The sequence below is a fragment of the Rhamphochromis longiceps genome, linkage group LG7 (assembly GCF_057381845.1).
Source record: "Rhamphochromis longiceps isolate RC_006_pf linkage group LG7, R_longiceps_female_GT1.1, whole genome shotgun sequence".
In the NCBI taxonomy this organism is placed as follows: domain Eukaryota; kingdom Metazoa; phylum Chordata; class Actinopteri; order Cichliformes; family Cichlidae; genus Rhamphochromis; species Rhamphochromis longiceps.
This window is the reverse complement of record NC_140563.1, coordinates 14,969,744-14,986,467: the sequence shown is the minus strand read 5'-3', so window position 1 is coordinate 14,986,467 and position 16,724 is coordinate 14,969,744. Positions and strand designations below refer to the sequence as shown.

General features: G+C 41.3%; 2 protein-coding genes across 2 annotated transcripts; both read right to left on the bottom strand.

Moving 5' to 3' along the window:
- Positions 1-2,738: 2,738 nt before the first annotated feature.
- Positions 2,739-14,076, bottom strand: LOC146665008 (vesicular glutamate transporter 2.1-like). Its single transcript, XM_085412404.1, has 12 exons — positions 13,432-14,076; positions 11,689-11,944; positions 11,168-11,286; positions 10,156-10,270; positions 9,082-9,169; positions 8,799-8,885; positions 8,164-8,306; positions 7,926-8,075; positions 6,305-6,437; positions 6,108-6,218; positions 5,882-6,009; positions 2,739-5,533 (listed from the first exon to the last, which is right to left on the bottom strand). Exons 1-12 carry the CDS (start codon positions 13,515-13,517, stop codon positions 5,204-5,206), a joined length of 1,746 nt encoding a protein of 581 aa, XP_085268530.1. The 5' UTR covers positions 13,518-14,076; the 3' UTR covers positions 2,739-5,203.
- A 227-nt stretch (positions 14,077-14,303) lies between these two features.
- Positions 14,304-15,719, bottom strand: LOC146665007 (succinate receptor 1-like). The gene has a single exon (XM_085412654.1). The coding sequence runs from the start codon at positions 15,717-15,719 to the stop codon at positions 14,619-14,621; it is 1,101 nt and encodes a 366-aa protein (XP_085268780.1). The 3' UTR covers positions 14,304-14,618.
- Positions 15,720-16,724: the final 1,005 nt, after the last annotated feature.

The window sequence follows — 16,724 nt, the reverse complement described above, 5'->3', positions numbered from 1 at the left end:
ATTCAGATGTGTTACCATCTGACTCCAATAAGCCTACAAGAAAAGCAGCATTTTTAGTACTATGCCTATGCCAATCTAATATTTAATAAAACCATGTTTTACCCGTTATTTATAACAGTCTAAATCATACCCACATGTCTGGAAACCACTAAGAAGAAACTGCTTCTTTTGGCAGTCTGTAACACTATTTAGCTATTAAACATCCACCTATCCATCTATCTTCTGAATTGCTTATTTTATATTTGACCTCCAGCTGTTTGCAGCAAGCTAGTAAGCCTTTATTAGAACAGACTGAGAGTCGAAGTCAGCCGCTTACATCCAGCTTATTTAATTTAAATGTGTCATGCGCTTTATTAATTCAAAAGGACAAATGAGAAAACTTATAATTTCATACATGTGTATCAGTTCTGTCTGTTATAAAGAACATGCTCTAAGCAAAGAGTTGGATGATTGTCTTATCCTTCCTTATTTTACATTCCATCCGTCCAGCGTCACGTTTGTTCTCCAGCAGCGTGGGGGTAACAAACTGCAGTGAGACGTGCTGAGAGCGACTGCTGTCCTGCAGCTCCTGGAGGGTCATGAAGGATAACATTCATTAAAACTCAGATCCAGCCACCATCTGGTGGTGTAAATAGGGAGTCCTCTGAGGGGGTGGGCGCAGGAGGGTAGAGCCCTCCCTCGGCACGTGCCTAAGCCGCTCCAGTCTGGCCCCTTTTGTGTTTTCAGCGATGGATCACAGAGGCAGGAGAAACCCCTCCGCACACCTGTGTCCCACTCAGAGGATGACGACGATCAGCGACCACCGTCAGCAGGCACGCTGCTTAAATGGGTTTGATTATCATCATAACATCTTAAACTAAACATCTCTGAAGGTTGAACAAAGATAGTGGCAACAAATTTATTTCTTTGAGCGGCATGATGGATTATATAAATAAAGAAAAATTGTGTGCAGAAAAGCAAAGTGAAAATAAACCCTGCAAAATATTTTGTCTCATCACCTGCAAATTCTTCCACTCTCTTATTACGATTTCTTCCAGAGCTGACGGTGCTTTGTCAAAACACGACAAGTATCGTATTGGATCTTATCTTCCTTTGTCTGCTTCTGATACTATATCAGCGTGTATGAAGCTGTCAGTGTAATCCGATATGGAGGGGTGGGGGGTAGGGAAGTGGATGGACCTGTGATGGATTGCTTCAAATGTGACTGCACTTCCGTGGAAGGTGAAAAACAAAAGATAAATTAAATGTAGCAGTCTCTGTCTACTCCTCTCATCCTGGAAAATTCTCACCTTTGCATCCCCATTTCTCTGACTCATTAGAGCAAATGCTATCAAATGTAATGCTAATGGATACAACTGGAAAGTACAGCAGAGATGATAGCACACCGTTGTAAAGCCGTTTTGCAGAGGGTTTCATTTAAAATCGTTTTTTTAATATAATATCTAAACGTTTAGGAGTCATGGTGGAAACACACCAGTCCTTTTTTTTGTGTGTGTGTATGTTCAAATTACATATGGTTTGTAGTGGGTGCAAAGTAGTGATATATAACATGTTATTTTGTGCAAATCCAATTTGAGCCAGCAAGATCTCCATTAATAAAGCAATTAACAAGAGAGAGGAAGGAGGTGTGTGGAAAAACCACTTGCCCCGGGGATGTGTATTGTCATGTCGGGGGGTGTTGTAAAACAGTAATTACTCCAATCCTGCCTTGAAATTTAGGCCTTAATTAATACCTGATGTTTTGGGGTATGAGGAATGTGAATTATACGTTAGGACTAAAAAAATATTGAGAATGCAGTGTGGAAAAAGAAATTGTCTGAGCTGCAGACTAGACGGGAGGATGGAGCAGGAGGATAATTGCATGCAGGGAGAGTCCCACAGGATGCGTGCAACCCCGTCATCAAACACTCATTGTGGCTGGGCCTCATCCCATTACAGTCCCCCAGGAGCCAAAGTGCACCTGCCCCACAGACTGACAACTACTCAATCCCCCTCCACTCACCCTCCGGATTACACAACCAGACGAACATCACAGTGACCGAGCCGGAGATGCTGCAGAAATATAAAGAGTCAGTGATGCAGGCAGGTGAAGGCTGACAGACTTTCCACCTGTGAAAGAAATGCTGACAGAAGCTTTTTGCCCAATTACTGTGCATCCTAACGGGCACGTCACTGGTGTAACAGCCATGACGACTCCGGCTGGTTAGGCATGAGAAAACATGTTCCACGTGAGTGGTGACACAATTGTGTTTTCTGTCAAATTAACGTGCGCCAAGCAGGCGTGAGGGTTAATGGTTTCCCTCCTCGGCTGGGTGAATAATCAGGGGAGAAACTGAGATTTATTGTAATTGCTCCCCCTCCTGACAGTTGGGATGATTTAGACATGAAGCTGCTTCCTGTGATCCAACCATCAATTAAGGCGGTGAAAGGCTACTGTACTCTGAATGTCCATCACGGGCAGGAAACCAGTGCTTGACACAACCCTTCAGACGTCACGCCTTTCGAACGTTCCCTTCGGGTAAGAGGAGCGCTCCAAAGGTTTCACGTGCACGAGGCTACAGAGGTTTTCCCAGGACATTTTCACCTTGTGCTGCAGTAACAGGACAATGGAAATTCATACACTGCCATTCTTCAAGAAGCTGATCAGACTTCTGATGATGGAGTCAGTCATTCCTTTTATTTTGTGCTTTTCATAGTCTTATACACCAATAAGCTGGAGACGTACATGAATTATTTACCACAGTTATCAAGATTGCTTGCTTTACTTAGCAAACAGTTAAAAGAAAAAAATCTGTTACTGTTCAGTTTATCTTAAGAGAAAGAGAAGATGAGTCAGTGTTTATATTTTTAAAAAGTTGATCTTTAGAGCATTTTTCTTAGTACGAGTTGATTGTTCTAATCTGCATTTTTTTCAGCAACTCTACACAGATTATCTCCATAGATATCAATATGTCACTTGTTCTAATGTCATTGTACATTTTTATTCCTTTATGTTTTTATGCTTTAATTTTCCCTACCAGAGCTACTTATTTTATTGAGTTTTATCAGGTAAATTTTATGACAACAATATAAATATTTTTCAACCTTAAAGCTGCAAACAGTGACTACGACTACTATTGCTCTGTATATATATGTTTTTTTATTCTAACAAAAATGCATTAATAACTACTAAGGCGAATCATCAGTGCTGTTTAAATCTTTTAAACAGGAGCATTTTTTATCTTAAAATGCTAATGAATTCTAGAGCTAAACAATATTGATTCGTCTTGTGATTGGACATAATGAAGGAGCTGGGTCAATACCTTAATGTGCTAGAGAGAACAGTGTTGAGCTCAAATGTGCAGAGAAGGAAATGGGTGTGTCTGAGACCGCACATTACAAACATTAAAATGTCATCACCTTTCCTTTCCTTTTTTTGTTTTTTCCTGATCTTTTTTCCTCTGAAACAGACCCAACCTGACTCCACATCAGCTTATTAAAATCAGAAGTCTCTGCAAAGATGTTAAATGGTGGTGGTGTGCATGGATGAAACAGTTTAGTAATGCTGTATCTCTTGCCTCTTACCAATTTCCAGGCTACAGGGTCCAGTGCTCTCCCCTAGACCCCAGAGACCTGTGCCATTGATTTACTAATGAGAAACTTGGAGAGAACAGGAGATGCTTGGCAGTGATTGGAGAATTGGTGGTTAACCGATTTGGCAGTCTGTCTCCAGTCAATGAGGACTAATGTATCATCCCATTTACACACGAGATAAAAATGACAAAAAATTACCTTTTTGATTACTTTTTTTTTTTTTTTATAAAATGATATGAGTATTTTTTTTATAACACCTTTTGACATCAACATACCTCTTCATTAAACACAATATTAGAAGCCATAAAATCACATTTATCTGTTTACATAATCTTTAGGCACAAAGCCGTAATAGCATCTTTTGGTCATCATAAACATTCTTAAATATTCATATATTTTAAACATCCTTGCAGATTTTTCATACAGCAAAATGAATCAAAGTGTTTAAACAGCAAATAAAGTCAGGTGGAAGAGCCATCTATTAATCCATGTGGTCCACTCATATGCGACGATATCAATGTGTCAATAAAGTACTTTTTGGTGACAATGACAATAACCAAGGGACACCAGGGGCTCACAAAACGTGGTTGTTCATACACAGCAGTGCATTCCTCCTGCGTCATGAGCACTAAAGCTGGGGATCTCCAGACACTAATTGTAATTTGTTAAAACACACACCTTAATGTTGATCATCACATGACTCCAAAAACAATTACAGTTAAGATACAGCAAGCCAGTGTCACGTTACAAAACAGAATGTAATGGGTGGCAGCTGGTACACAGAATTTATTGCAGTGCACACCAAACATCAATAGTCAATGTTTTCTGAGCAGCAGTTGCCTTCACAACTTTTTTGATTTGTCTCACGTCACGACCGGAACCTGATTACGAAAATTCCTCTTATTATTTATAATGGCGGGAGACGCTTGAATCTAAGAACAAAGAAGTAGGCTGAATGAGGACTATCGGTGGCTGTGAGGCGGCCGCGTCTGAAACATTGATCTGAGCAAAAGTCATGCAACAAACACACACTAAAACTCTACGGTTCAACTTCACTCACGCTATTTTTGTCTTATATTGTGTTACAGGCCTCACTCGAGAAGAAGAAGACCTTTTTTGCAAGCAGACGTCTCCCTGAAGAGGTACTGTCCATGAAAAATATGGCCTTTTATATTAATGTTCACACAGATCAACGACCCAAAATTCACAATAGTCTCACAGAAACAGTATGCAGGTATATACAGTACATAAAACATATTTGAGAAACAGAATCTTGTTTTTAGAATACTTTCATAGTTTCAGTGCAATCAGAGTAGTATTTCAGAGAAAGACCCTACATGATGGTCGACTGCAGTTTCGTCTGGCTTGTCTTGTTCAAGTAGATTGATGAGCTTTGGGTCCTAAATAGTACGACTGCTGTCTGTATAGTGAAGCCCTACTGTAGGTACATGTGATGAGAAACATGAGGCTCTAATGAGGATTGTTCTGCATTGCAACTACTTCTTTACAGTGGCTTTTGAATCTTCTTTTACTTTAACATACAGAATGGATTTAAACATCTAATATAATGCTTGTGCAACTGGTGATGATGAGTCTGTTTTCATGGGCAGACTCACCACAACTGTCTGGTTTAAGAGTAGCCGCGTTGGGTGTACATCTTTCCCGCTGGCTCCTGTACGTATTCCTCCGTTTTATCCCAGTCCTGCACCCAGCCTCCGTTCAGCTGCCCCGTGGCCCCGTAGCTTTTAGCCGGACCTCCCATCGCACCGTATCCCTGGGTGATGTCGCCCGTCTCCTCTGCGAGCTCGTCCTCATCTATAAAACCGCACTTCTCTTCGCTGGTTTCTTCAGGGTCAGCCCATGGCTGTTTCTCCCCCGATGCGAAGAGCCCGTAAAATATCACGCCTCCGTAATGCACGAGAGAAGCAATGAGGAAGACATACTGCCACTCTTCACGAGTCTGGGAAATGGACAAAGGTTGGAGCCAGGCTGAGTCCCTTTGTAAAGTTTTAGGTTATATCATAGAACAGATGTGCTCTTCTAACTTGCTCAGATTAGGCAGAACAAATACGCCACAACTGCACCAGTGGTTTGCATTTAAGTAAATAAAAATATGAGGGTAAGGATCAGGCACAGAGGGGATTGGTCATATTTTGGGCATAATGAGAGGGTTTGCTACAGTAAGGAAAGCTCTGTGATCCAGGTTTAAATGATTACACTATTAAACAGTAGACTAGGATCAGGAGATGGCTGTGGGCTTTAAAAACTCAAACAAAAATATGTTTGTTGTTGCCTGATTACGACTCACCTTGTTTTTTGTCATTGCTCCCACTATAAGAGGGCAGACCATCCCTGACAGTGTTCCCACGCCATTGGAAATGCCCATGAGGATGCTGGCATAGCGAGGGGCGATGTCTAGATGGTTCACGTTGAAACCTGCAACCAAACGAAACAAGGAGACTTCCTGAGTCTGCTGCTGATTCACATTGAGGTGGGATCAAATATGAACAATACATCGTTGTTTTAGGACTCACCTGATATTGCAAAACCGCTAAATCCCACCGCCAGAACTAAGAAAGAGATGGCCACCCCCTTACTGTGGGAATACCCAACCACTAGTAAAAGAGTAGCCTCCATGCCAAAGCCTGAAAACAGCAGGAAAAGAGTTAAGTCATGAACTGATGAGGAGTACTTCAAAGAACTGACAAAAATCTCACGATTAAGACCTCACCTCCACAGTTCATGATTTTGCGGACCGTAGTGGTGGACATGATGTTGTGGGTTCGCAGGTAGTCTGCTAGCTGACCTCCTAAAGGCACGATGATGGTCATGACCAAGTGAGGGAGAGCTGACAGGATTCCAACCTGGGAAAGCATCAAATACTTTTCTGAAGCAGCTCCAACAGCAGCAGAGCAGCTGTCACAACAAGAAGGGGATTCTCTCAGTCTCAGAGCAAATCTCAGCCTCTGCTGTAACCTCTTGGCTCCTCTATCACATGTCAGCAATAATTCACCACATTAATATCAGAAACTCATCCTCAGCCTGAATTGCATCTGTCAGAGCAGCCTGAGTGATGCTTTACACTCTCGCTGGAGCTCAGAGGACTGGGGTAATTTGAGACTGGCTGCTTTCTTTTTACATGTATGACACATGAGGACAGGTAAAAACAACAAATCACAGCATTTTCTAAAGCAAGTTGTCCCAAAATTGCAAATGTAAATATCCATTAAACTTCAGAATTATTGTTTAATTTTTATATATGTTCTTTTTTAAATATAAAACAAAATATCTTTTGTTTTATATTGTTCTTTTTTTTTAAAATCCATGGTTATACATTTAAAATTAGGAAATTATTTCCATTGAGGTTGAGCAAATATAATAATGGTTCAACAGAAACAAACTTTCTTCATATATTACTTTTTAAGATGATATCGTTTAGCCTGCTGCATTGTATTAGCAGCTAAACGTACAATTATACACGTGGGTCTACCATTCCAGCCTAATTTAACCCTGGGGTGACAATTATTAATACAATCTAAAATGCAATAGTACTTAAAAGAAACCAGGAACAAATGTTGCACCTTGAGGCAACTTTTGTTGTGATTTGATGCTATATGAATAAAACCGGATAGCTTTAATTACATTTATACCATTTAGACCCAAACTTTCTTCCTAGGATGCTTCTTTTAAACTGAGTTATTATTTACTTAGCTGCCAAAGGGAGTCGTTAGCGGCTGAAATCTAATCAAAGAGGTTGATGTGCCAAGTAGGGTATAATATGTTTTAAGTACTTTATGGCTGCTTTAAACACCTTTGCCCATCTGTGAGTGAAAACTATAATGAGAGTGAACTAAAATAGTAAAAGCTGTGGGTGAAATTTTAAGCTTTTCACCCACAGCTTTGTGGGTGAAAAGCTAAAGGAAGCCAAAAATTCTCTGTAGGTTTCTAATTATAAACAAAATCTTTATTATTGTCACACTGTTTTAATATTTTCATCCAGTTATGTTACTCGAATAAATTTCAGTTATGGCCAGTTTGGTATGTTTATCCCTGTGGTTCTGAAATCATGGGTTGAGCCCCACTGGTGAGGCATAGGGTCACTGCAGTGGCTGCATGGTGAACCCTCTTTTTGGTTTCCGGAGTTGGGATACCTTTGTTCAGCTAGAAAATGAAAACATTTAGTCTTTAAGAATAAATACATGACATTAGATGGCTGGCATAACAACAAAATGGACCTGTTATGCCTTTTTTAGAAGCAATTATAGCATCTTTTTTTTTGGAAATTTGATGGTGAGATCAGATGAGACATTTTAGGCCTAATAATAGACTTTATGAAGCATAAATTTACTCACCTTGCTGATCTCAAAGCCAAAAACTTCTTCAAAGTATGCAGGCTGACTGATGAGAAGCAGATAAAAGGTCCAGCTTCTGCAGAAGTTGGCCACAATGATTGCATAGACAGGCATAGAAGAGAAGAATTTCCTCCAGGGAGTCTTGAATTTCTGTTGAAGCAACGTGACAAATGCTAAATCAGCCTGAGCAGTGTTTGGTGTGGCATCAGAAATCAGAAGATACAGACTGAGCACCCACCTCCATCGCACCCATGAGCTGGGCACTTTCGCCAATGCTCTCCTCGATGTAACGGCGCTCCTCCTCGGTGATTGTTGGATGTTCTGCCGGGCTTTCATAGGACACCAAAATCCAGAACATGTACCAAAATATCCCAAAGGTTCCTGAACAAATCAAACACATCAGTCATTAAAAAAAACTTCAGATGATACAGATCCACAGAACGTAAAATTCAAGCGGAGATTTAGCTGCTGTCAAAATCAGAATACAAAAGTCTGAAGTTTGGTTAATTCTGTACAAAATAATGGAAAACAAACATATATACTATCTGATTTAATGGGTTAGTCATAATAATGCTTGGGCTTATTTCAGAAGTTTAGAGAGTATATATTAGTTAGATAGTTGCATGCATAGACAGACATGGGAGAGGCAGTGAACTGACTCACCGGTGTCAGTTATATAACATTGACTTTGTAGACTTTGCTAACTTTATCTAATAAGCCCACATGAGACTGTAGCAGCACAAGAAAAATGCACAGAATTGAACTGTATGGCATTTATGGCTAAGAAAAAACCCAACTGTTACATTATTTCTACCTTTACATGGAACAGAGTGTCCTTTTAAGGTGAAGTCAGTCAGATAAAGCAGCACTTACCATACACATAGAAGACAGAGGACCATCCAGTATACTGGACCAGGATCCCAGCCAGAGGCATGGCGATCACTGCGCCGGCGTATGATCCTGAAGAGGACAAATTGTCATGACTGAGCAGAAAGCGATCTGTGTTTGTATTTAGTTACAAAGGTGTTCACTTCTTGTTTGCACACCTTTTAGGCACAGTGGTATGTAACCCTAAACCTGCACTCAAGTGTATAAAGTAACGTGATGATGCATGATAATGACGAGCCAATCTTGCTTTTGTGTGTCTGTTTTGTACCACAAAACGAGATGGTTGCCAGACGACTTCTTTCCAGCGGCGGAGCCCATTTACTCCAGATCCCGTGGCAGGCCGGGTAAGTCACTCCCTGTATGGTGAATGAAAAACACAACATTACAGCAACAGTAAGATCAGACAGCGATTGTTTCCCACCAGCTTTAACATACTTGTTTTGACAGCGTAAAAGCACAACATGCTTAATTTGCTAATTTCATCAAAACTGTAGCTGTTTTCACAATTAATGAAAATATATTCTGCTTGATTGACGCCGTCTCTTCTTTTTTGCCAGAGACTTACAAGTCAAATTGCAGTTAATAACAAACAAACTGACATGCATTGTAGCTGATCTTTCTAATAGAGACTAATGGCTTAGGTGTGAGTCAGTGCAAATTCAAGCTGACTGCCCACTTCATGAAAAAAAAAAAAAGAAGCCCTGGATTGTTCCCATTAAATCTTCATTACACACTAAGTGGCATACAATCAACTATTGATAGACACAAATTGCTGAGGCTTGCAGTGGGAGACACCCTGAAATGCTAATGTTTAATTTGTAGTAATAAGCCATGGCGCTGAACGCAGGCAGCTCCCTCTCTGAATGGTCATGAGCAGCAACTGAAACTACAGTTTGGAGCTAAACAAAACAACAAAAGAAGATGACCTTCAAACTAATAATAGCGTCTCTCCCTCTGAAATCATTCCCCTTCTTGAGCTGCGGGAGCCGCCCGCATCAAGTGGTTTTTATCTCTTTTGTTCATTGTGTTTCTATGTGAACATGGAGCTCTCTAAGCCAGGTAAGCCAGTACACATAAGCCCTGCTATTCAGGGTTTTACTTTGTTTGACGATTGTGTACTAATATGTGTGCAGTATAATGAATAGAGCTTCCTTTTTTTTCAGCAGAAATCCAAATAGAGAGCAGCAGGCTTGAATAGAAACAGAAGATTGCTGTAAAACCTGGCTGAAAACAGAATGTCAGGACAATTTCATTAGGAAGGGGTCAAACTCAGCTCCTGGTTTGATAATGAGGCATCATCCTTGAGTGTTTTAAAGGTCAAAACCAAATTGTGCATCAGTACCTCCACCAACCCTTGTAATATCCTCACAAAGATGACACATCCGTAGTGGACCCGGGCGGCAGAGGGAATGAACATGTTCAGGGTAGATGTCAGCACGATGGCAGCACCAAAAACTCTGGATAAACAGCATTACAAGATTATTTGTCAAATTTGTATCAAAATGAAATCTGTATGTGGCTCAAGGAAAAGAAAAGTGGGGTCTGCATCTTTTTGATCAACTGCAAATATCAGTAAACAGTAGACTGAATCCTATATTTTAAATTTTTATAATATAGTGGAAGAATAAACACTCATAATCAAGACAAACCAGTCCTAATTGGGTGCCACACACAAAAGCGCGCACACAACAGGCTGTTATTCGGTTTCCAGGGGAGTGAGGACAGGAGGTGTTTGCAGCAGAAGGCGTCAGAGGGCTCAGCTGACTTGGTATGATGAAGCTCTTCAAAGATTCATTTAGATTCAGTTTTAACAATCCTGTAATGTTAATGTAATAAGGACCCATGCTGCGAGCTTAGCGCACTTTATTTTTCCTTGCATCTCCTTCTTTCTGCAGTATCTGTCTACACTGCGCTCTAATATTGATCGATAGTTTAACCGTTTTTTTTTTTAAAGAATGATCGTTTTGTATATTTATCTATATTTCCAGTCAGCTGCTAATGAAATAATAAGGTATAGAAGTGGGACGCGGTGGTTGAAATCACGCTACAATCTTTGCTTAGAAGCACTTCGCACACATGGCTTTGGCCGGTGTGGTTGCCATGCCTCTGAACATAAAGGATTAGACACGGTGGTCCCGTGGGAGCTCATTAACATGAGGAGGCACGCCTGGCGGGCATCAGCCAAATCCCCAGTTTATCTGCAGGTTTCTCCAAACCTACTGGTTTGCCAACAAGTCTGCACACTAAATTATACATTTTTTGTTCGTAGATACAATGGGAAATCAGTAGGAAACCGATATTTCCTAAATATAATCTCCTCAAAGACCTAACTCAAAAAATGTGTATAGTTTTACCTGTTTGCAGCCAGCCTGGAGGAGATGTACCCTCCTGGAATCTGAGTAACTATGTAGCCCCAGAAGAAGGAACCGTGAATCATCCCCACAGTCTCCGGGTCCCAGTTGAATTTCGCTTTCTTTCAGGCACATAAAAATAAAAACAAAATTACGTCTCTTTTAATTCGCTGTAGTGTGTATCGCAGTGAGATCACTTTTTCGTTTTTTTCCCTAAGTGGTAAGTGTTACAGGAGAGAAATATTTGCAGAAAGGTGTATATAAAATGTAATGCTTCGCAGTGAAATTGACCTCTGTGATTATCTAAAATGATTTTTTTTTAAAATCACAATTTCCAATAAATTTACAACAAAAAAGCGCAAACTATACTCATTTTGCTAATTACTCTGTTTAACACATGAAAGGCACTTGAAAGGGACAACAGACTCAGTTCTATCTCACCACCTATCACACATAAGAGGGTGGGGTAGGGTGGGGTGCAGGATGGGGTTCATGGTGAATGAAGAGGCGGGGTTTACAGGCACCTCTTTGATGATTATCTTCCCGTTTTGGTGGATTGTGCTGTTATTGACCATGCTGACGATGGCCACACCCAAGTTACACCGGATACCGAAGGAGATGCAGAAGCCGAGCCCGCTCAGCATAGCGATGATGTATCTGCGCGGCAGCCCGAAGCACGTGCAGTCACACAGGGGCGTCTTCCGCTCCTCGTCCGCTCGCGGTCTCCCATCCTCCGTCAGCTCGATCGCTTCACCTGTTTGCTGCCGCTTTTCGAGTCTCCTGCATTTCGATTATATAATACTCATTTTTTTAGGTGATTCATATGTTCAAAGCCGGCGTGAAGGGATGATAACAAAGTACCAGCCAGATACTGTGTTTAAAGAAAGAAAACAGTATTTAAAATATATATATATATATATATATATATATATATATATATATATATATATATATATATATATATATATATATATATATATATATATATATATTTTTTTTTTTTTTTTTTTTTTTTTTTTTTTTTTTTAAATGGATTTTTAAGCCAGATCAGCAGAAATAATTCCCCTGGAAATACCCAACACTGCTTCTTCGCGTTTATGAATGAGAATTTCATTTCAACTCCAGGCCCTGTCAGTGGCTCTAATTTATTCTTTAATCTGACACAGGCCTCCAAACGCCTGCACACTCTTCATGAGGGGGGAAATATCCTGTTATAATTTTTTCTTGACTTGTTGAAAGGAAAGGATGAATGGAATCGAGGAGAAAAAGATGACCTTCATACCGCATTGCAGTATCATCTGCATCAGCGCTGTTTGCAGTTAAATTTCGCCCTATATATGTTTTTTATTAAATATTTAATTAGCTGCCATAAATCCGGTGTAGCGATTTCGCTTTGGCTCCAATTCGGGAATTTTCACCGAAATTTAAGGTGGATTTAAAAACCCTGACATGCGAAGGCCTCATCCGGTGAAATGACTGGCCTAGCTACAGCTTAAATCAAACAGATTTGAGTCACGTTTTTTTTTCTGTGCTACAGCTTCTAAAAATCATTTCTGGTTCAGCAAATAAACGAATAAGGCTCAAAAGAGTTCCAAACATATGCAGACCCAGATTAAAACCTTCGTATTTCTTTTGGAATACTTGTCGAAGATTTGTTTTTGCTGCCATAATATAATTTATGTGCATTCCCAATGAGAATTAAAAAGAAAAAATAAATAAATAATAATTCGCTTCTATTCCACCACATCCTGCTTCCCTGCTCCAAATCTAAACGGGTGCTGTTTCCTTTGTAGTCAGCCATCAGTTTCACCCGAGCCACGTTTCATGCAGCTCTTCGTGGCCGTTAAAGAATATAGGAAGTCAGTTGATATGAAGTTCATCTATCTTGAAGTAATACAGATGAATACGTGAGGTAATAGATATCCTCCGACCTTGTGTCACGACTCGTTCTGTTTCATTAATTATTAAAAAACACCCACAGCTGCTGGTGGAGGGGGACCGTCCTCCAGGGAAATATCTGATCCTTAAATATTCGGGCCACACGACTCTGCTCTCAGCACCCTGTTCGTGATTCACCTCATAAAGATGAGATTCACCTTTTTTCTTAAAAAAAAAAAATTGTAATAATTGTAATGCAGTAATAAGCACATTCAAAGCCAGTGCACGTTTTCTTTGTCTGTGTCATCTAATCATTTGGACGTATTTTCTATTTTAATTGATCCTTCCAAAACTAATTCTGCGATTAAAAGAGATGTACAATTTCTTACCTGTACAGAGCCCCGAGGGCCTTTCCTGCCATTTGTTTCATCCCCTCTTTACTGGTGGGGAGAGCTTTCTCCTTTCCTGGCTCCATATCCAAATTATCTTCTGAAAACAATTTCTACAATACTATAACAAATACAAGTGCAGCATTAAAAAGCATATTGTTAAGATATTAATCCAGAAATAAGGCGCCTATTTCTCTTCAGCGAAAAGCATGTGTCCAGTAGAAACAAACTAAAAAATAAAATAGATGCGCCAGAAAAAAAATGGAGAAAGACGAGAGAGGCGTTCAGTCTGAAAGGGTTGCTTTCACAGTCACAAAACAGCAGTCAAATAAGTCCGCTTTTGCCTTGCGCAATGTTAATCCGTGCAGTGCCATCTTAAGATCCAGCCCGCGATAAGAAAAAGGCACCACCGAAGATCACAACTTGGATTTTTTTTCTCCTCCTTTTTTATTGTTCTATTATTTGAGAAACTGAGGTGGGATTGTGGAGAGCTTGAGCCGGCGGAGATGATCGGAGCTCAGGTCTAACCTGAGGTGGGGGAATCTCCGGTGTGGGTGCAGCTGGAGGAGGTTTCAGCACCGCGGACAGCGCACAGCTCATCTACCTGTCAGCAGCTCCGCGCAATGCCCCTCCTCCCTCCGCTCCCACCGCTCGTCTCCTCTAATTCAATTACAACTTCAGATCTGTTAACAGCTACGGCTGTCAACTGCATAATCGTTCCCCACCCTTCCCTATTTTCTAATTCAGGAGAAGATAGTTTCAAGATGATTCCAGACAACTTATAAAAGGGCAAGCTCTCGAGCACTGGGCTGGTCTTCGTCGGCTTAAGATAGTTTGTGAAAAACAAAACAAAACATGCTGAAAGCCTTGCTTTTGCTAAAATCCAACAAAGATATCAGCTCACTATTTGTATTTGAATTCATTTGTTTATTTAAAAGATTTGCTATTCACGCACGCAGAACCAGAAGAAAGTACAGCACGCAGTCAACCACGCAGAGGCAGTGTTGTGTAAGAAGCAGAGCAACCTTCACAGATAACAGACAAGATAAAGGAGACCAGAAACCATTGTTCTTTGCAGTGTATGTATCCGATATTGCCACTTAAGAAAGGGAGGGGAGGGCTCACAGCGGTTTGTGATCTCTGACACATTTACACAAAAAAAGAAAAACATTTAATCAAATTCCTCATTAAGGTCTAGGTGCAGGCAGTGCGCGCACAGGTGCAACACTGGACACCTCCTGCCTTTTCCTAAGGTTCATCTGGGTCCCTTTAGATGTTGCCTGCATGCGTGGACAACGTGGAAACATGGCAGCAATCGTGCCGTAAAACTCATTCCTAAACTGGCGTCCTGTAAGGCAGCTGAACAAGGGGTTAACGCAGGTAATGAGGCCGCAAATACACATCTCCAGGACGAAGGCCGTGTCTGCGGGTCGCCAGGAGGCGGGGCTGTCGGGGTAGACCGCCCGTATCACGACGGCAGCGTTGCGGCTCAGGTGATAGGGCAGGTAAAACGACGAAAATATGACTAGCACTGCGCCCAGCAGCCGCCTGAGCCGCAGTTTCTTGTTGAGGTGATCGGGGTGGAGAGGTCGACGGCGAAGCTCTCTGATGCTGCGCAGGCCGCAGTAGCAGATGGCGAGCAGCGGGAAGAGGAAGCCGATAATGGAGCATATGAGGGAATAAGGGAGGCTCTCCCCTGTTTCACGTAGCAGTACGTACAGGGTGCACACGGTGCGGTTGCTTCCGGGGCAAGTCTGGATCAGAGTCATCCGGGCAACAGGTATGCTTAGGAGCAGCGTGGCCGTCCACACGGCCGCGCACAGCAGACGGGCCTTCCGCCGATCGAGCAGCACTAGAGAGCGCAGTGGGTGTACGATGGCCAGGTATCGGTCCACACTGATGCAGGTGACGAAGAAGATGCTGAGGTAGAAGTAGTTGTGGTAAAACATCCTCACAGCAATGCAGAGCGGCAGCCCCTGGTTCCAGTACATGTGGTTCAGATGGTAATGGATGAGGAAAGGCAAGGCCAGGAGCCAGGAGGTGTCAGCTAAGGTCAGGTTGAAGAGGAACACCGTGCTGCGGGTCCATCGCTGCAGCCGCACGGTGAAAACCCACAGGGAGAGCAGGTTGAGGGGAAGCCCGAGGATAAGCACAGTCAGGAAGGAGGCGGGCATAATGTAGAGCTCGACCACAGTTAAACCATGATGGGTGTCCAGATCACAAAGGTCTTCCTCTGGAGTCTGGATGACCACAAGCACAGTGTCCAGCTCATTGGCATTTAAATACATCATCATCTAAACTATCAATCCGATTTGTTTACTGGGCTCATATACAGAATCTAGGCTACACTAGAAGTATTCATCCTCATCGAACAACATGATAGTCATATAAGCCCTAATCACAGAGCTGAAAAATATTTCAGTTGATTCACAGTTTCATCTTTAATTGATACACATTTAAAATCACATTGAGTCTTTACAACCTACCTGAACCGGACTGTTCCCCATGTCTTTGTTACTGTAGGATCTGCACAGTGCCAAGTGAAACAACCCTGCCAACATATTTTGGTGTAAAACACACCCACCAGTGCGAGCAAACACTGAATAGTTATCAGTGCTCTCTCTCCAGCCATCTGTTCTGTGAAAAGCAACTTTGATGTCCTCGGCACAAGAGCTGCTGGTCGGCAGCATCGGTCCAAACGTGTCAAACAAATGCTCAAGTTTAATTAGTACTTTCTTTATTTTTTTGGTACATTACACATTTTGGATATAGGACTGGTTTACAAAAATAACATAAGAAAATAGAAAAAACAAATTTAAACTATAAGGAAACAGTAAACTCCTTCACCTTTTTCTGTAAGCGTGGACATTTGACCTATTATAGCAAAACAAATGAAATACAGGAGGGAAGAAAGTGAGCATGAAAGATAAATAAAGGGGAATTGCACACAAAAGGGAAAGTACTAGATGCATTAAGGCATTAACAGGCACTGGTTCAACTAGGAAGACATAATAAGTAAGGCAAAATGTAACAGTAAGGTGGTCACAGGTAAATACACCTCAAACAGAGTCTACAGCACAACCAGTCAGCTACTTAAATTCAAATACTTCAGAAACAGATATTTCTCATGTCTCTATATAACCACATAATGTGAAATGTCCTTCATATCATCTCTAATCTTCTTGTTAACATTTAAAAGAACATTGAACTCCTTACCTACAGCACGACTCCTGTTCCATTTAAAGGAACAGTTACTCGCACACACTTCAAAACACTGCTCATGAATCTGTAGT